This window comes from Melospiza georgiana, chromosome 2 (genome assembly GCF_028018845.1).
Source record: "Melospiza georgiana isolate bMelGeo1 chromosome 2, bMelGeo1.pri, whole genome shotgun sequence".
In the NCBI taxonomy this organism is placed as follows: Eukaryota; Metazoa; Chordata; class Aves; order Passeriformes; family Passerellidae; genus Melospiza; species Melospiza georgiana.
In genome coordinates, this window is record NC_080431.1 from 78,554,823 (window position 1) to 78,575,290 (window position 20,468).

At 49.4% G+C, this 20,468-nt stretch overlaps 2 protein-coding genes across 2 annotated transcripts; one reads left to right on the plus strand and one right to left on the minus strand.

The window, feature by feature from the left end:
• Positions 1 to 5,827: 5,827 nt before the first annotated feature.
• Positions 5,828 to 8,160, plus strand: LOC131096887 (homeobox protein NANOG-like). The gene is made up of 4 exons (XM_058045528.1): positions 5,828 to 5,993; positions 6,273 to 6,547; positions 7,275 to 7,364; positions 7,738 to 8,160. The coding sequence occupies exons 1-4, from the start codon at positions 5,828 to 5,830 to the stop codon at positions 8,158 to 8,160; spliced, it is 954 nt and encodes a 317-aa protein (XP_057901511.1).
• Positions 8,161 to 14,212: 6,052 nt separating this feature from the next.
• Positions 14,213 to 19,900, minus strand: LOC131096888 (homeobox protein NANOG-like). The gene is made up of 4 exons (XM_058045530.1): positions 19,744 to 19,900; positions 16,391 to 16,665; positions 14,978 to 15,067; positions 14,213 to 14,575 (listed from the first exon to the last, which is right to left on the minus strand). Exons 1-4 carry the CDS (start codon positions 19,898 to 19,900, stop codon positions 14,213 to 14,215), a joined length of 885 nt encoding a protein of 294 aa, XP_057901513.1.
• Positions 19,901 to 20,468: the final 568 nt, after the last annotated feature.

Sequence of the window (20,468 nt, forward strand, 5' to 3'; positions counted from 1 at the left end):
ACAAGATGTGCTTTCACAGCCTAATTTGAGCTCTATGGAATTTTTAAAAGATGAAGTACAGGTAATTTTAACATTTATACCAATAATGACGGCAGTGTTCCCCCGCCCACTTTCCAGCCTTCACTGGATTTAATTCCTAGACAAATGACACCCAGCTAAGAAAGCTCCAGCCTCTCACTGTTCGTCTCTTCTTTGTCTGTCTCTCTTTCCATCTCAGCCAAGCCGGCCATCTAAATATTGTCAGACAAAGGCAGGTAAATCTTTTTCTTCCGTCAGGCGGCGCAGACAACATCCACTTGCAGATCCCATTCCACAGCCCTGGGCTTAGCGGCTCTGCCATTCAGATGTAGAGCGGGTGCCAGCCAGGGAGCCTCAGGCTCTAACACTTGCTAATCGCTCAGAATGCATGTGCAAGAGCCGGTCTTGGAGAAAAGCAGACGGTGCATAGGTGGGGGCAATGGGGGGGATCCCCGTCTCAAGCCCTGACAGATTTGAAAACTGAGAACCATTTTTCCTAATACTAGCATTCGCTGTAATTAGAGATTCGCATCACAGGTGATCTGCTCCTTTGGGGACTTTCTGGGACTTAAAAAAACACAGCACAGATTTGGCACAGTGAGCTGCCTGAAAAGTATGTGCTAACGTGGAAGAATTTGGTTGTGGGATGTGTTAGAAGCACTTCCACACTGTGTGCCCACTTATGACCCGCACGAGTGTGATTACAGCCACCCACTTGGCACATAATCCTCATTAGCTCTGTCCCGATATTAATTTACTATGGACACATACGTAGGATTATCCTCAGGTGGGAGATGTGGGAGAAAGCAGGTGCCATAATACGTGGTGAACTCGAGAGAGCAGAGATTCAGCCACCACTTCAGGGTCCCGCTTGAGCTGAAGGCTCTGGCAGCATTGCATTTTGTGGGAAGCCATCCCTAGAGAATGAGGAAGACAAAGAAGGCTCAGGGGAGGGGGAAAAAAGCCTTCTGTGTAATTTCAAAGTTCATGACTGGTGTGTGTTTGGAGAACAAAAGACCAAGCGCTGGATGTAGAGCAGCTTTTCGAGGAGAGTGGGGGAGGTGGCTCATGCCAAGCACGGGGCCTTGGTACAGCGCAGAGCACGGGATTTGTCATTCCCGCCTTAGGGTGGAAAGCATTTGAAGACAGCTCTGTCTGTACTGTCTGCTTTTGCTAACAGAGCCTATGGGAACAACCACACCAGGAAGGGCAGGGAGGGGGGAGGATTCCAGCAGAGAGGATGCTTGGAAGGTTTTTGCCTGATATGCACATCTCCAATCCATGTTCCCCAGGATTTGACATAACCCTGGCTCCAAGCTGCTTGCAAGACTGCTCCGTATTCCAGCTGATGGGCACTGGTAGGGGATGCTTCTTGAGATGAGTGCTCACAGCTGCAGCACTCTGGCACAAGTGCATGGCCGACATGGATGAAGGATGGTAAAGAAAGAACAGACCTATCAAACCCTAGAAATTCATGTTCTCTCTGCTTGCCACCTGCTCTACGACTCGCAGCTTTCTTGCCTTCTCAGGGAAGCACTTGGCCATGTGCCATGGATGGCCCGTGCCAGTCTGTGGCACTGCTGACAAAGGGCCACATCGCCCAGCAATTCTCAGGGCACTGAGAGACTGGGCTGCCAGGGGAGATTTGTCCTTTTCTCTACCTGCTCCTCTAAGGAGTCGGGACAAAGGAAAACTGTATTTTAATATGAATGAGGGCCTAATTTTTGTTATTCTTTCTTGATTCCCTTCCTTCTACAGTCTGTCATCTTGGGTCCAGACTGCAGGCTATGACCATGCTACAGGGGACCGGCTGTCCAGAGCCAAGTGCTGGGCAAGCACTGAGGTCTGCGGGGCAGGAGTGTTTTCATACGCCTCACCTGGGGAGTGTTCACTTTAAAATAAAATAAAAAATAAACTAAACTAAAGTAAATGAAACTAAAATTAAATAATTAAAAAAAATAAAGATACATTAAATAAAATAAATTTAAATAAAATTTTAATAATTAAAAATAAAAATTAAATTAAATTAAATTTAAAATGTAAAAATAAAATTAATAAAATAAAATAAAATAAAATAAAATAAAATTAAAAAATAAAAATATTATAAAACTAATAAAATAAAATCATTAAAATTAAATTAAATTAAATTAAAAATATAATGACATTTTTAAAAATAAATCAAATTAAATTTAAAATAATTAAAAAAGAAAAAGAAAATAAAAAGAAAATAATTTTTTAAAATTAAAAAATAAATTAAATTAAATTAAATTAAATTTAAAAATAAAATAAAATAAAAATAAAATAAATAAAAATAATAAAATTTAAAATAAAAAATAAAATAATAAAATTTCACAGAAATAAAATAATGAACGTAAAGGTGCCTGCTTGGGATGAAAGCTCAGGCAAGCTCAACAGAACACAAGGCAAGGATTTCCAGTTGCCTTCCCCAAGCACACACGTCGCTGTCAGGGGACGGTGGCTCCCAGGAAAAGCTCCGAGGGGCAGTGGGGCTCCGGCCGCGGCTCCCCGCTCAGCAATAGCGAGCCAGCGCCCGGCTGCCCCGCTGAGCATCCCCAGCACGGGCAGAGTGGCACAGCGACACGCAGTGGCACTTCACAGCCTCTACCAAAACACAGGCGACCCACATCACAGCCAGCTGCAGGAGGCAGGAGAGCGCCTAATCTCTGTAAAATTCGAAACAATCTCTACCACTACAGCATCATCCTGTTGATCAAACTGAGTTTAGAGAGGCTCTGAGGTATTTCTGACCCAGTGGTGTGAGCTCCAGAGCTGGATTTACAGCATTAGCCAGCTGGTGCTTCCCCAGCCTCCATCTATGTAAACTGGAGGTGTTACATCACTTCAGGGCAAGCTTGAGCTCCAGCCCTCTGCAGGTAGGGACCCTACTGAGAATAATGGGAGATCCTTGTAGGGGGAACTTCCTGGATGAAACACCTTCCAGCCACTGTCCCATCTCACTGTGCTTAGACAAAGAGGCCAAGACTGCTTTTGGAGCTGAGCTTCTGTCTCTGCTGCTGAAGCACTACAGAAAGGGTTTGTTGGAGCATGCTAAGCTCAGTGAGTGTCTGCATTCAGCCCCACGCACTTGACAGGAAAGATGTGTGCTGATGTCCTTACAAACAATCCCATGGGTGAGGGTATGGGTGTCAAGAATAAGCCAATTTATCACACACCTAAATAATGCTCCTTTATGCTAAATAATGTACATAATGAGTGCATAACGAGCTGAGAACTGAAACGTAAGGGGGTAGCCACAGAATGAAGGGAGAGGGGGACACAATCCAGGGTCAAAACCCGAGTCGTTCCTGCTATTTGGCCCTGTTGGGAAAAACAGGATTAGACTAGATCTGACCTGTGTTGCAGTTTCAGCTGAAAACAGTTCCGAAAGAAACACAAGTGGATACTTGCATCTGCTCTGTGAGTCATTCCCAACACTTTTTAAAAGCATATAATCTCTAGAGATTTTAAAATTTTTAAAATTTTAAAAATTTTCCCAACATTTTTTAAAAGCACATCAGTTCTAGAGATTCATGGGCAGGATATTCAGTCTGAAGTCTGATGGTGCCACAGGCAGATGTTCCAAACCTGATCACCCCATGAGCTTCCCAAATATCCACATTATGTTTCCCGTAGCATCCTCTGTGTCTATATGACTTCTGGATTTACCTTTGCAATATGTTTTCATGTGTATCATTTATTTGGGGGAAAATAAATGAATTTCTTTTCCTTAATAAATTCTGACTTTAGATGGTATGGTTTTATACACTTGCACAAGTCTTATTTCTCTCACAATTGCATTTAAAAATATATGTTTGGTAAGCTGATTAGAGGCATTATTAGGGTGAGGGAGCAATTTATTCTCACTGGAAGAGGATATGTGGAAAAGCGATTTGGTGGTTAAAGCATAAAACAAAGGGAATGGAAGACAAATTGGATGAGAAAATGAAAATATGACAAAGACTTTAAAAAAAAGGGAGGAGGGGAAGAATTAAATCAGCTGCATGCTCACTACAAAGCAGGTCTGACCCTGGCACAGAAGCGGATATATACAAAAAAACCTGATCTATGTATGAAAATTGCAGACCGCGAGCAGAGCAGTCTTGCTGCCTTTCCAAGCACACGCGCGCGGCTCTCCGAGGGAGGTGGATTCGCAGGCAGAGGCGGCGTTACTCCGCCTGCAAAACCCGAATTCCCCTGGTTCCCCTGCCCAGCCGCGTGTGCTCGCACGGCTCGGGGCTCTCCGGGGCCGCCCAACGCCAGGGCTGGGCCATAAACCCCGCGGGATTTCCCGTCCTTGCCAGGGGCTGCTCCTGGCCAGCTCGGGGAGACGCCACGCGTGTCCCGGGCACAGGGGGGCAGCGGGACGGCTTCGCCCCCAGAGAAAATCCCTTTGCGATCAGGCGTCTGCTCTGCGAGCCAGGGACCGGCCCAACCCACAGCCCGGCTGCCTCGGCTTGCTTCGGGGCCAGGCTCTGCCTCGGTATTCTCATCCCGCACACCTCGGTATTTTCATTGTAAGAGATTACAACCTCTTTCTCCCACACTCCTAACAGTCCTGACTAGATCTTGTCCGGATTCTGAGAAATTAAATCATTCATTAGGAGGTGATCAAAAGTAAGCGCGGCAAGGACCCTTCCTTGCTGGCTCAGGGGATCAGCTGGGGCTCATTAGGACTCAAGATAGGAGGCGGAGATAAATTGAAATCAAGGGAGGCCTTTCTCTGTCAGGCCCTAGAGACGTTTAGCAGTGCAGCAGGTTAGTAGCTACACCGCTGCCTGTGCCCGGTTTCCGTGCGCTGGCGGAGGTGGGGGATTTGCTTGGTGCGTCACGTGCCTTCACTTGTACTTTTTCCAGGTGGTTTTCCAGGTTTTGTAACTCCCGGGGTGTGAGATCCCACCGATAAGTTTTTAATTTCCTTAAAGTAAGCAGTAATAGCTGGGGGAGGAGGGTGGCAAGGGAAACAGTTTATTCTCCCCAAGAAGGCCGTAGGCCCTAACTTCAAATCCTCAAGATCTGTAGAGCTCTTTTACAGCTGCAGTGCTCTTGTCTCCTTTTGAATGTGACCCGGTGATTCCCATCTCTCCCTGCTGAGTAACAAAATTTTTTTTTTAAATTTTTGGTTTTAAGATATTACTTTTTAGAAAGTCTTAAATGGCCGGGGAAAGAAGCTTGGGAAATGCGCAGAACAGGAGTACTTGGCTCAGCCTTGGGCGAGCCGCCGGGAGCAGCAGCCCGGCTTTCTTTGAGCCCTGTTCCCCACACACAGACACGGCTCTGAGGGGCCATGCCCCTGCCCCAGTCCGGATTCACTCGCGGCGAGGTGCAGGGCTTATCTCTTTGCAATGATGGCTGCGATCTGCAATGCAGACGCACAAAGTCTCCTCAAGCCCCGCGGCGGGTTCCGGGGCCATTCTCTCTGTTTGGGTGGAGAGCTGTGAAATGTGGGGGTGGGGGATGTCTGCCCAGCTCCGGGCAGCTCCGCTCGGGCCTGCTGCCCCGAGGGGCGAGCAGGGACCTCCTTGGCACGCCCCAGCAGGGAGTGATGCGCTCATCCCCGCCAAGCTGGCAAGCGCAGCCCGGTGTCCCAGCCCTCCCCCGGTCCCTCGAAGTCCCTTCCCCCCAATCAACCAACTTTTAACATGACAATGGCCATGACAATACCCCCCAGCCAAGGCCAGGCTGGGGCGGATTTAAAGCGTCCCCCCCACCGGAGCGCCTGTCCTCGGGCTGCCGGCAGTCTCGGCGGTCACCTCCACTCATGCTTGGGGCAGGGGCACCCGGCCCGGCCATGAGCGCCCACCTCGCCCCGCCGCAGTATGTGCTGTACCCGGGCGCGGCCAGGTACGGCGACTATTACTGGTTCTCCGCAGGCAGCATGGACAGCGCGCCCACCGAGGAGGCTCCGGCGCCGGACGCGCTCCCGCTGCCCGCGGCCAAGACGCCCAGTCCCCCAGGTACGTGGCGGGCCGAGCCGTGGGGCTGCCCTGGCCTGGCCTGGCCGTGGGCCCCGGGGCTGGGAGGCGATGCCGGTGCCAGCGGGCCCCTCTGCCCACACGGGACGGGCCACAGGGGCGCAGCGGTTCCGCTGCCTGTGCCCCGCTGCCCACGGCTGCGAGCCCGGCGGGCCCCCAGGGCACCCGCAATCTCCAATTCTCCCGATAAGCTGGACTTGCACGGTGTTGTGAGTCTTGCCTGAGTTATTTTGTTCACCGCGGTTGTCTTTTCCTCCTCAGTTGACTCTCCAGCCTCCTCCAGCTCCGGGACGCTCACGCAGTACCACACCCCCGACTCGGCCACCAGCCCCACGGCAGCGGGGAGCCCCTCTCCCCACTCCTCCCTGCAGAAGGCCAAGGCGCAAGGCAAGGGTGTGGTGAAGACGGGCAAGAGCCGCACAGCCTTCTCGCAGGAGCAGCTGAAAGCCCTGCACCAGCGCTTCCAGAGCCAGAAGTACCTCAGCCCCCAGCAGATCCGGGAGCTGGCCGCTGCCCTTCAGCTCACCTACAAGCAGGTGAACATCTTGTTTTGAGCAGCACCTGATCTGGGGTCTTTTTTTTTGTCTTTTTTTTTTGGTGTGTGGTTTTCGTTTTTCTTGGACCCCAGAGAGAAGTTTCTTTAGTTGTCTTGCAAGTGTTGCCTCTTACGTGAGAGAGCAGAGGGTGTGAAAATCTATGACTCAGTGTTAGGTTTGGTTGGTTCCAGCACTATCCACCCACTGCGTGCAGATGTTGGAAAGGCCCTGCAGAGCAGGGCTGTGCAGAGTCAGGTTCGTGTTCTGCACGGACATGTGTTGTCTCTGAGTGTAGAAAGAGACCTGCGCTGCTATGCAAGTGGCCTTTCCTAGTCGGAGTGGCGCCGTGGGCTCTCCCTAGAGGAAGGAAGGGTCCTTGCCTCAGCAGCTGCCTGTGTCTGACTAAAGGAGCGACCCGCTGCTGAGCCCTGACCATGGTACAGCAGGGAGACGGTGCTGTACAACCGGATTCCTGCAGTTGCCTTAGCCGGTGTTTTAGGCAGGGGTTTTGAAGTCGGGAAAGATCCAGTGGTGATCTAAGGAATAGGAATCTTAGTTTTCATGTCTCAGCTCTGTGATTTTACAGCCTGCATCTGCTGCACGTTGTTATCTGCTGAAATTATTTACAGTATTAGAAGTCAGAAACGGGATTGTAGCAGAAGTAAGGATGTGTAGCAAGCTTTTTAAAATTAATTTGTAATTTATGTCCTTTCTGCATCACTTTTAGGTGAAAACATGGTTTCAGAATCAACGGATGAAATTTAAGCGTTGCCAAAAGGAGAGCCAGTGGATGGATAAAGGGATGTATTTACCACAGGTGAGTAAACTCTCCCATCACCACCAGTCATGGCTCCTCCAGTCTGCGGGGAGAATGCCCAACCTGGTAATTCAAACAAGCCACAGGACTCGATGTTACCGAGCCAGTTGTATTCCTTGTAACAGGGCTTACAATGGCATCTCTTTCAAGCCGGTTTTCCCCCCGAGCGTCGTTGTTCCTGGACGTGTTGAGCTGGAGATTACTAACCGATCATCTCTGCTATTACTGGTCTCTTGGGAGGGAGGACAATGGGCCTGAAAAAGGCGCTATTGTTCGGCTTGGAGGGGGGGCTGGGGGAGAAATGAGGACCCATCCGAAGGAATGGGCCGTTGGTGTGGTTCTGCACTGCTGAACGACTTTCTTTGTCTCCTAGAATGGGGTTCATCAGGCTGCATACCTGGATATCGCACCCGCGTTCCACCAGGTCTTCCCTGCCGGTTCCAGCAGGAACTTCCAGGCCGTGTCCAACGTGCACCAGGCTTACAGCAGCGGACAGATGTTCGGAAATGGGCAGAACCTGTACTCGTTCCCTTCTGTGGAGGATGAGGGGCTCTTTGGAAAAGGTGGGACGAGCTGCAATACCCAGCAAACCATGGGTTTATTAAGCCAGCAAATGAACTTCTATCACAGCTACTTTGACAATATAGATTATGTCAGCGTGGAGGTTGACGACACCTTCAACTTCCAGAGCTCCTCTGACACTGTCACACCATTTTCGAGCTCTCCTATACAGAATCAATGCCAGTTACCTTGGCATCCCATGGGGGCCCAGAGTGGGTATGAGTCTCAGGTTTGAGTATTTTTTGCTCCCACTTCTTGTGTTCACCCATGGGATTTCCAGGGTTTTGAAGTCATGTTCGATTTGTTTTTCTTGCCCCTCCACTAGTGGTGTTTTATCTAATGGGGGGGCTCAGCACCCTGCTGCCTGGAGCTAGTTTCCTATTTAAGTGTGCCTGTCTGTTCACAGCTAACCCTTGGCAAAGATGCTTTGGGTATTGATGGCCTCATTCATTGAGGCCAGTGTGCAATGTTACAGCTGTGAACAGCAGAGGTTGTTAAGGTCTGTTTGTTGTTCTAGTCTCACCTTCTTTGCTGCCTCTGTAGCAGGTGATCTCTGATCCTTGTCCTGTGTGTCCTGCAGCAGAGCTTCTACTGCAAAGGAGGTGAATGTTTGTTGTTGCTGAATAATTTTCCATAAAGTTTGTTTTTTACAGTGTTACCAAGCATGTTTTATGTTATATTCATGTTGTGTTTTATTGGTTTTTCTGGTTAATGTTCAATGTTCTTAATGTTAAATGTTCTTACAAAGTTGTTTGACTTGAAAATAAATTACTTTATTTTAATATTGTGATGCTGGCTACAAGAGTTGTGCTATAGTACTGAGGAAAGGGAGGGGGAAAATAACCCTACCGTGTTTCTTCCAGAGGTGGGATCAGGTAATTGTTTAAAAGGAGCAAGTCACAAAAGTCTATCAGCCCGTTTTTAATATGCAGGTGTGTAACCTGCTGCAAGGAGGGTGGGGGAGGCTCCAGGGCCAGGCACTGGGCAAGCTGCTGGCTTGAAGTGATGTGCAGCCCTGTAACGTGCTTCTATTAGCCCTTAAACAGCAATAGTGCTTAAAAAAAAAAAAAAAGTATTGAGGAAGGATGGAGCAAAAGAAAGTGTCCTGGAGATTGTGCGGCCTCCTGCTCCAGAAAGTCACAACTGGAGGTCTGGAATCCGGCTTAATTAAATATGCAGCTTTGTTGGGGTTCTTGCGCTGACCTCAAATGGCAACAGAAGTCTGCAACTAAGTAACTAAAGCTCCTGGCTCCAGCGCTGCAACAAAACCAGAACCAAGTTGCTATTTAGTCATACTCCCAACTAACAGAGGTTGTCTTTAGGTTTAATCCCTTGTTCTTCAAAGTACCCTACACCACTGAAGCCCTTCACCTGTCTAAAAGGGGTAATTCAATGGGTACTCCCACTGAGCACAATGACTGAACTGGCAGCTCACTGCTCAGCTCAGACTGCTGCAGGTCCTTAGCTCAACAGACCCTGCTTGTGTGGGTGCAAAAGCATATTCCCCTCTTTTCCTGCTGCAAAGCTGCAATCCTCTGCTCCCGAGAAAGGTACGGAAAGGACAGAGGAGCAGAGGCTTGGGCCTGTGCAGAGAAAGACAAAAGAATGAGTCACTGATATATTTGGGCTGCCAAGCTTAAAACAGGTGAAAAATGTTAATCTGGCCTGGAAGAGGGGGAAATGCCGGGTTCACATGTTTTTTTGAATTACAGAGCAAGAGCTCCTCTCTCATCTGGATGGGAGATTCATATCCCAGTAGCATAGAATGAATTCTGGGTCATTTTCTAGCAATAGTATTAATTTAAACAATTGACTTTAAAAAAATAGAGGTGAACCATAAAAATCACCTATACAAGTCATACATACTATGCCTTGTCTTTCAGCTTTAGAATTAGCAGCTTATGATTCTGGGGTTCTTTTAAGATGCAGTCTTTAAAGAAGTAATATACAGATCTTTGCAAAACAGTTGCAGAGGATGCCTGCTGCAGTTTACCTGTGCTGCTCTGTATGTTTTGTTTCCACGTGTCTGCTGCAAAGGTAAGGAGATAGGCAGAACTCTGCTGGCAGATGTCTTTCTGCAAAAACAGATATTGTTGCTAAAACAGCCCTGGGGCTGAAAATGATTGCTCTGCGTGTTGTGGTTTGTTACTCCATGTACTGTGGGAGTGTTCTGTGGAAATTGAGTGTTCCCTCATGGCTGTGTTATTCCCCTGATTGCTCAGCCTGGGTTGTGTGCAGGTTTGGCAAGCACGTGTAGCTGGAGGGAGCATGTGGAGCAGCTGTTCTTCGAGTTTTGGAAGGTGGGCTGGAAAGGACTCACAGCTGCCCAGGAAGTGTTTCTAGAGCCTGTGGAATTAAAAAAAAACAGGACTCTGTCTTTCCACAGAGCTGGTGATCTCTTCTGTTACCTTCACATGCCTGAATCACATCACCATGTGAAACACCTGCACAGGTAATTGGGCACTACTACCAAAACTGATGGAGATGCAGGTGCCTCCAGCCTCATCATTGCAGAAGTGTTGGTATTAGTTCCTTAGGGGAAGAAAGTGCATGCCAGCAAAAGCTTTCTGCTAGGATGCATTACATCTCTGTTAGGACTGCTGCTTCTCACGACTCTGCTGTGTAACAGTGACTTCTGCACACTGCAAATATGATTTGCTTGCTAGCAAATATTTTTAGGATTAAGCTGTAAGATCATTTGTAGCTCTTCATACATGTTACAGCTTGTGGGAATGCACTCCTCATTTACAATATCTGCAGTGACAAAAAAGCTGCAGATGTAGTTCCAGTGATGCAGAGAACTCCACCTAAACAGAAGAAATTGGGTCTGGTACAGATGTTGCAGACCAGGATTTTATTCTGTATTTCATTGGGTTCCAGCTATTCCACAGGGAAAATACCAGGAGCAGTGGAAACAACCTCATTCCTTGCTCTCCATGTCCGTGTGGCCTGCAGGGGTTTTACAAGCTATGTGTTTCTTCTGAGTGATCCAGGAGCAAGGGCTCACAGCCCCAGTTGTCTCTCCAGTGCAGATAAAAGTAATGATCTTTGCTTTAATTGTCTCTTCCCTAGAGGCATGTGTAAGCATATTTAGCTATCTAACTACACCACATGACCCGAAGGCTGAGCTAGCAGGGTTTTGGAAATTTTCAGTCAGGCATTGCCACATGTCTCTTGCCTGGCCCGTCATCAGAGGGCAGCAGCATATTGGCTGATACTGAATAGTCATGAGGCATGAATTATTCTAAATCATTGCACTTGGATATTAAAATAAAAGGAAAAAAAAAAAACTAAAAAAAAAACCCCAACATCAAATCACCAAAACAAAAAACCCAAGAAACCACAATCCCAAGTATTTTCCAACCTGTGAGGGTCATATAGTCTTCCTGCTGTCCAAAGTTTTGAAGAGTACCCTCAGGTCATATCTGAGAATCTCTTTCATAACCAGGCTAGAATTAATTTCTCATACTTGACAAAAGTCCATCTGCTGTCTAGCAGCTGGAGAGTGTCCAGGCCATTAAATCTTTTACAAATTACAACACTGGGACTTCTGCTTTGGGGGAGCCCCAAGATCCAGCAAAGTCATTGCTTAGATACTAGAGAAAGACCAGAAAAGGAATTAAGTCCCCAGTGTCCCTCTGGCTGGCTGGGGCTGAGGGCCTCCCTCTAACAGTAGCTGCATTCCTGCTGTTTTTACACAGAACATGGGGAATGCAGCTCCTGATACAGCAGACATCAGCGATCTCCCTTCCTGGGAGCTGCTTACTTGCCTGTTTGGAATTGCTGCAGGCTTTTGGACTCCATAACCACCTGTGGCAATAAGGTCTATCTTTGGATGCTACCTCTGAAAAATTGTGTCTCTGAGGAAACCACAAGATTTGGCACTGTTTGTTAGCACTACTTTGCTGAAGGTCAATAGCAGGGAGATCGCTGCTGTTGCTCTTACAGACAGCAGCTTTCTGCAAGCCAGTCCCAGAGCCTCCACAGCAAAATACTGCCTGTCCTAAAGCATCTCTGAAGGAGCAGGGCATGACATGTGGCTCCTTTTCCAGAGAATTATTAGTGAGGACGTGCTGCAAGCTCAACTTTTTTCACTTACAGCGGCCTTGGATGGGTTGGCATTGAAAGGTTTTAGGTTATATTCAGGTAAGTAAACAGAACTGTAGGCTTGAGAAGAACTGAAAAATATCTTCATTCTGGTATGAGAGCCTTGATAATTGCCGCTATTGTCCATCCTCCCATGCTAGCCAGCACCTTTTCAGTCGACTTAATTGTTCCCCACCCTTGGTTTCAAGAACAATCTTGCCCATCCTTAGCCTCTTGATGGTTGCAAGAGGAGAGGGCGGGGGCTGTGCCAAGACTACGTGACTCACCATCCAAAAGGCTTTATCTTTTCCCAAATCACGCCGGCCACGTGTTCTGGTTCAATGCCAGGCAGTAAATGAGCACCATGCAGCCACTCAACTTGATCACACCCCATCACTGGGATGGGAGAGAGAATCGGAAGACTAAAAGTGGGAAAACTCGTGGATTGAGATAAAAACAATTTAATAGGTAAAGCAAAAGCCGCACACACAAACAAAGCAAAACAAGGAATTAATTCACCCCTTCCCATAGGCAGGCCACCTCCAGGACAACAGAGCCCCGTCCTGTGTAATGATTCTTAGGAAGACAAACACCATCGTTCTGCATGTCCCCTCTTCCTCCCCCCAGTTTTCTACCCTGACCCCAATGCCATATGGTATGGAATATCCATTTGGTCAGTTGGGGTCAGTCTTCCCAGCTGTGTCTCCTCCTAACTCCTTGTGCACCCCCGGCCTTCTCGCTGTCAGGGAGATAATGAGAAGCAGAAAAGGCCTTGACACTGCAAGCCCTGCTCAGCAATAATGAAAACATCTCTGTATTACCAACTCCATTCTCAGCACAAATCCAAAACACAGTCCCTTGCCAGATACTGTGAAGAAAATTAACGAACACAGCCAAAGTCAGCACACCATACAGTTTACAGTAGAGTCAGTGTCTGCATGAGGGAGTGAGGGAACAAACAGCTGTGAGGCACAGGGACATAAATCAGCTTTGCCAATAGAATTCCATGCCTCTTATTACTCCAGTCATAGAAATCACTGCCTTCATTTCATGCTTTTTTCTTTAACCATGGCAGCTACTTCATTGCTTTAAGAAAAATTCGTTGTCATCATCAAAGTGATAGAAAGTGTGTGACTCAGGGAACTGGAGGCCTGTTATTGCATATACTTTGCTGCACACATCTGGTTTTAGGTACTTAGACACTTCCATGGACATGTTTAGAAATTATAGTACCTCCATAACAGTCCCCCTATTTACTACTGCTGGATATGGAAAATTCTTAAGGTGGGTGAGTTACTCACCTGTTCCTTTGACTCGAGATATCTGGCATTGCCAAGAGACATGAAGCTGATCCACTAATAACACAGAATAATTTCTGTTTATAGTTTCAGCATCAAATAACAATGGCATACAGTTGCTATGGCTATTTATGCTCCATCTGGTTTTTATATTGCAATGCTCTATTGCAGTGGGAAAAAAGAGATATATAAAAATACATAATGAAGCTTTAAAAGTACTCTTTTTTATTTGCCAAATTGAATGCACTGTTAGGTTTTCTCAGGGGGAGGCACAGAAAGATACAGACTAGAAGGAAGGGCTTATAAAATCCTCTTACCAGCCTTTCTGCAAGCTACTTGTCACAACTCCCTTCATTAGACACTTCATCACTTCATCTCATGGCTGATATACAGAACTGATGGATTACACTTCAAATGGATAACTGGCACGTGGCAATAACTTCTCCAACTTAAATTAAAGGTAAGTGACCAGCACCTCTCCATACAGCTCCTGGCTTCATGTGCTCTGTACACACAACTGTACAGTGATACATAGAAATGAGATTCCCAAAGGGATCTGTGCTTCCCCTTAGACAAGTTACACGATCCATAATTAAGAAGATCCAGGGCATAAGCTGTGTAGGCAGATCTTGGGCTTTGCCATAAGAGAGCTTGGTTGTCTGTGCCAATCAAGAAAGTAATATGTGTGTGCACATGTAAGAGCATAGAAATGAAGGGTTCTGTGTGCATGTACCTGGGCAAATGGGTCTGGGTCTCTGCACAGCTGCATGTCTGCAGGCACACATCTGGATGCCAAAACAGGTTTTAGCTACAAGGTGTCCCTGAGGTGGCCAGCACACGAATAACAACGGGAGAGAATAAGATTTGATTCCTGGCTGCCCAAGTACCCCACATCCACAGTGCTTAGGAATGATAAAGATGATGGCTGGCAGCAGTTGGGAAAGGAGCCCCCATGGTGGCTGAGTGGTGAAAATTACAGCCATCACCTGTCTTGGAGCCTGGATATTCCACAGTGCCAGGATAGCTGTGGTAAAAGTCTACTTTGTGCTGAGCAATGAAGCCCACTGTCTGCTGGACACTGCAGGTCCCCCCGCCTTTGCCAAAGACTCCTCCATCCTCGCTGGTCAGGATTGTGTAAGCGTTCTGCCCTGCTCCATAGTGCTGACAGGGGGCAGGCAGGGCTTGCATGTTGCCAGCTGTGGTGATGGGGTAGCCCTGGTGGAATTTGGGGTGCACATCCAGGTAAGTTCCGCTCTGGAAGCCACTCTGAAAGGGAAAGGCAGAGAGTCAGAACACAGAGCCTCTTCACCGGTGTCCACAGGCCTGACACATACTGGGGCTCTGTCCCTACACATTTCATATTGTCTATTGACCAGCAGCAATGGCACGGAGGGCAAGAAGAACTATGTCCATTCCCATAGTTCAGGGGTGGATACACAATCATATATACGTAAGAGGAAAACAGCTTTTCCCTGGAAACGTTTCTGTGGTACAGCCAGCCCACTGCTGGGCTACCACCAGTGCACATGGTGTGGTGCCCAGCCTGTGCCTCCGTGCTGAGCTAACCAGAAGGCCGGGTACGCTCACACTCCTGTGTTTCATGGAGGAAACAGGGGACTGATCTGCCCAGACAGAAGAGCCATGATGAGCCACGTGCTGTGTTCTTACTTGCGTGAGACACTGAGCCCGTTCGCTCCACAGGCTCTGCTTCTGGCACCTTTTCAGCTTCATCCTCCGGTTCTGGAACCAAGTCTTCACCTGGGAGGGGAAGGGAAAGCAAAGAAAATGTCAGCAAAGGAGAGAGAAGAACAAATGTAACCAAATTCACAAGCAGGAAGAAGCAGAGGGAGTGACCAGATGGCAGAGATACATGGGCAGCAGCAGATAAAAGCCTTTAGGAACTCCTGGGGGGTGTTGCCACGGGGAGAGTCTGTCTAGCAGCCTCAGCAGGTGGCTACTGCAACTGTGTGATGGGGGAGGGGGTGGCTCGGTGTCAGGAGACAGGGATAGCTGGGATAAATGGACTCATTCTGAACATGGACGTGCATGACTGGTGTAAATCAGATCCACCGACACCTCTACAAGCCCCCTGCACTACAGGCAAACTCCTAAGACGCTGTTTCTGCATGTTTGGGAACAGAGAAGGGACAAACCTGCTCCTTGTCCCTAGCAGTTCCCAAATTCAAAGCTGCTTGCTGAGGCGAATTCCAGGGCCATTTCCCCCCCGGGCTGTGTCTGCACTGTGAAAGCAGCCTTTGCAGGGATGTGGATTGAAGGAAAGAGCAGACTGTCCCACCTGCCTTGTTCCTGACAGAACCAGTTCAGTGCATGCACTTACAATGCACCTATAACTTCTTTAGTCCCAGGGCATCCCGACCATCATGCCCAGCTCTGAGATTCAAATTTCAGGAAGATTTTGGACTTGTAACTTCGAGCTGTTGTGCCCCATTGCCTAGCCCCCGCCCCCGCTTTAGGAAGGCATCACTGGAGGCAGCATCATTTCACTACACACAACCTCCCTGGAGATCAGCAGAGACCCTAAAGGGCAGTGATGTGTGAACCTAGCAGCACCCATGGGGAGGAGGGAGCACATGTCAAGCAGCCAGGCAGTGCTGAGTGTGGAGCACTATTAGATACTGGACACAATAAGACCCAGGAGACACTAGCAAGAGCTTTCAGCATGTTGCAGCAGCCCTGTGATTCAGAGAACAGATGCATGCCAGGGTTTCTGAGAAGTTCACAGCGCATGAAAAAAATCTGCGAAGTGCTGCAAAGCCCAGGGTAGAGACTGTTGGTGGTGAACAACATATTCATCACCGGGTTTGCAATTCTACTACGGTTGTTGGCAACAGAACCCTTGACTGACCCCCGACTCGGGAGGCCCAAATGAGGTGCCACTGACCCCTCTATCTGCAAAACTGCTTCTGATGTCTGGGCATGAATAAGCAGGGGAGCAACTGTCAGCTGGCACCTTGGCCTCAGTCCCTGCTGGGGACTCATCTTTCCATCCTGGCGCTCCCTGAAGTGACCACTCAGCCACCGTGAGATCGACACACTGTGGGTCAAAGTCTCTGTGCTCACCTGCTTGTAGGTGAGCCCCAGGGCAACAGCCAGCTCCCGGATCTGCTGGGGGCTGAGGTACTTCTGGCTCTGGAAGCGCTGGTGCAGGGTTAGCAGCTGCTCCTTGGAGAAAGCTGTGCGGCTCTTGGTCTTCCTGATCCCCTCCACGCCATATTCTCTGCCCTTCTGAGACTTAGCTGAAGGCTGTGGGGATGAGGATGAGGAATGTGGACTGGTGGCTGAATCTGGTGTGAATTGGCTGAAATTCCCAGAACTGGATGAAGCTGGGGACACTTCTATAAATAAAAAGAAAATGAGAAAAGGTCTAAGAGACAAAATGTTTAGCTGTAAGGATATGAGCATGCTCCCTGCCTGCTGTAGAGTTCCTTGCCTATCAGACAGGAGCTTTTTAGAAGCAAAGGCTTGTGTGACCCTCCTTTCTTCACAGAGCTGTGAGCACAGACAAGCACACTGAGAGCAAGCAGCTTCCCAGCTCAGTCCCCCTGGGATCTTCATGACTACCTTCTGCCAGTCAGAAAAGTCAGGGCAAGGAGTAGTGCAAAAACGTGGTGCACACTGGTTCACAGTGAACTCTCCTCCTCCAGACGGCCTCAATAATATTTCAGTCTGATTGTGGTGTAAAAAGGCCTTGTCATGACTGCAAGCATAGCTCTGGGTCGCTGGCTGGCTGGGCTCCCCAGAACTGCCTGCCCAGCAATACCAAGGCACTCAATAGAGACAAGGGTGTACGGTGGGGCAGAGCAGCCACTGCTCACAGTGAGGGCAGCAGGTGGAGAGCATCAGACACTGGATATTGCCTCCCTCCTGTTTGCCCTTGTCTCCCACCACAGACCACGCCACTGCTGGAGACACTGTAGGTGGAAGGAGCAATTTGTCTGAGAGGGGCTTTTGGTGAGAGAAGAATTTCACACGGAAAAGGAGAGGGAGAGGAAAGGTGGGTATGTGAAACAGGTGAAAGGAGGCAGCAATCCTGTACCAGGGACATAGGGGACAAAATTCAAGAGTGCAGAGGAAGGCATTCAAGTCCCTTCTAATTTGTCCTGGTACATGTCTTAAGGGATCTCTGTTGATGGCAAAGTTGAAGTAAAGAGCTAAGGGAAAAGTTTCCTGAACAATCTGGGCTCCTAGTGAAGACAAAACCTGCCAAGATGCAAAGTCATTCAGGCTGCAAGAATAAGAAAATATGTCACATGCCACATTACTGGGGTCTGAGAGAGGCTGAGACCTTCTCAGGCCAACCTGACTGAAGGGCTGTGATAGCAGTCACTCCTCTTTTCCCCAACTACAGTGATGAATCTGCCCACCCCTCCCTCCTCCAGCTACTCCACTGCAAACTGTCCTGCATGGTCCATCACCTCTCCTCCTACTGGGAGTTCAGTGAATGGGGCAGTGCCATTTCAGCGCATACCTTCTGACTACTGAGCCCAACCAATGTCTCCCAACCTCCTTACCAATCACCCTGAGAGCTGTGACACTGAGACACTCTCCTCAATCATCAGAACACATGAACAGAGCAAAGCACTAAAGCCCCCTGGAGGAATGGGCTTCCCACCCATCCTACAAAACCTTTCCCTCTTCTGTCCTAGGCTGAGAGTCTACTAAGCAATCACTGAAAAGCCTTGGAGTCCTGCTGGATCTCAGAAAGGTGGCCTCATCTGTGGTAGTGTGCCCCTTGTAATTCTCCTGACAGAGACATGGCCTGTCTCTGTGGTGCCTGCCCCTCAAGGCTTGCCTGCTCTGGGCCATTTGCTATCCCTAGGAGATGACAGTACCCAGAGCAGGGGCTGGTGAACAGCCAGGGGTGTAGTGGGGCAGGTTTCCAGCACGGGGGAGCGGGGCCATGAGGATTGCAAAGGGAAGCAGGAAGCAAGCAGGAAGAGGCTGTCAGTAGAAGAGGTGCAAGGGCCTGCAGTGTTATGTGCATGGAGCTAGACTGCAAAGCCTTGAGGAAGCTGAACATCAGTGACCTGGCTGCATGGCAAACTAAAACTTCGTGTGATATCACAGGATGCTTGGCTCCCGCAGGCTGTGCAGTAAAAACCTTATAGGGAAGAAATGAGTATGCTGGGAACATGGGCCTGGAAAACAGGAAAGTCTCCTGTTAGGAACCACAGCGAGACACTGTAGAACTAAAGCTGACCTGTCATCCCAAAGCCCCATGAAATGTATCGTGTGCAGCTTGAGCTCAGGACAAAATGCTCCTTCTCCCATGAGAAGAGAGGAAAGGAGAGAGGAAGCAAGAAACACAAACAACAGACACGAACATGAGAGTGCAACAGACACGAACATGAAAGCCTGTGACAGACCCACTCCCTCAAGGCCTTGAGATCTGTAAGCCTCGACTTCCACTACAAGGGTTCTCTCTGAGAGAGGCACGAGGGTGTTTGAAGATGGGGTTAAAGGCTATGTACCAAACCCAACAGGGGCACACAGAGTCCATCTGCCTGCTGCCTCTGTTGGGCAGGCAGCATGCAGAGAGGCTACATGGCAGGTAGCCACATGCGAGTAGCCATAGGCACTCTGCCTGAGCCTGGAGCTTTCCACAGCAACTGACAGCTTGAAAGTGGCACCCCAAAACCTGCCTCTCCTCCCACCCATTTACCTTGCTAGGGTGTTGCTCCGCTGACCATAATGTGGAGCTGGGCGAAAACCTGCTCTTATCAGCTCTTCTATTGCCCCTCACTGGACTGGGAGAGGCATGGCAGGAACAGAAAATGTCACTCTGGCGACGCCTGGGACTTTTTGGTTCAAAAGGGAAAGGCAGAGCAACCAGAGCACAGAAATAAGAGGGAAATAGACGCAAATGGCAAAATGAAAGAAGCAGTGTGAGTAACAATGTGAGATTTAAAGCAGTAGATCTTCCAGCACCCAGTGATTCAGAGCGGGCCTTGGCTCATGATTAATAAGCGCATAAAGGATGCAAAGAGTTTGTAAGAGGATGAAGGATGCCACAAGAAGTATCTCCAGAATCTGTTTCTCTCGATGGCACAAATGACAGCATTTAACTAAAAGGAGGCCCAGACATCCCCACACCAAGAAGCATGAACTTCCATAAGACCAAGTTGTCACTCTGTCCTTCAGCCTGGAGCAGAGACCTGACAGTGCCTCGACTCTTTCAGGTTCTTCTGAGGTTTAGGAAACCGGCTGGCAGCCACCCAAGAAAAGTAGCATGGAAGAGTGGCGTGACTGGCCAAGGTCACCCCTCCTCCTTGCCTACCCAGCGCACTCTGCCCAGGTCACGCACTGGGAAACCAAGGCAGGGAAAGAGAAAAATCCGCTCAAAGTCGTTTGAGCCTGACCTGGGAGCAGGGTTATCCTGGGGGTCAGCCCCAGGGTGTAGCTGAAGGCCTTACCTGCCGTGTGCCGGCCGCCCGCAGCCTGCGGAGAGTGCCCGGCCGCTGTGGGGGCCTGTGCTGCGGCCCCGGCCGCGCTCCAGCCGAGCTCCAGGCGGCCCCGGGCGGCCCCGGCGGGGTACGCGGGGCGCGGCGGCAGCGCCAAGTGCGCGCACATGGGCACGGCCGCAGGGGCGGGTCCCCTCACGCCAGCTGTCACCTCCACCTGGGGGCAGGTCCCACCACCGAGCTGAGGCAGCCCCGGAGCGCAGACAGGCCTTTATAGCCGGCCATTGCCTGGCCCGGACCGCAATATCCACCGCGGCCCGCTCCTCCGGGCTCTTTGTCATGGTAAAGAGGCCGATCGGTGGGGTGGGGACGGGGCAGGGGGGAGGGAAAGCAGCGCTCGGAATGGCATCAGGGCTCAAATATGTCCCCTCTGAATTCTTCCCATTCTGCAGGTTCCTCAGTCACACCTGAGCAGGGTCTGACCCAGAGCCCCAGGACAACTCCTCCCCTTGCCTCTGTGGGCTCTTGTCGCGGCTCAGAACCCCATGAGTGCGGATGTCCCGCACAAGACAGATGTTCCCTGCATTGGGATAGCACATCCCGGCCCGTCTCCACCCCGGCGAGGGCACAGCAGCTGAATCTGGTGCTGAGCTGCTCCGGACCGTGCCGCCCAAACCCACACCCTACCCTGGGCTGGTGGGGAGGATTCTCAGACCTGAGACCTTTGCTTTGTGGCT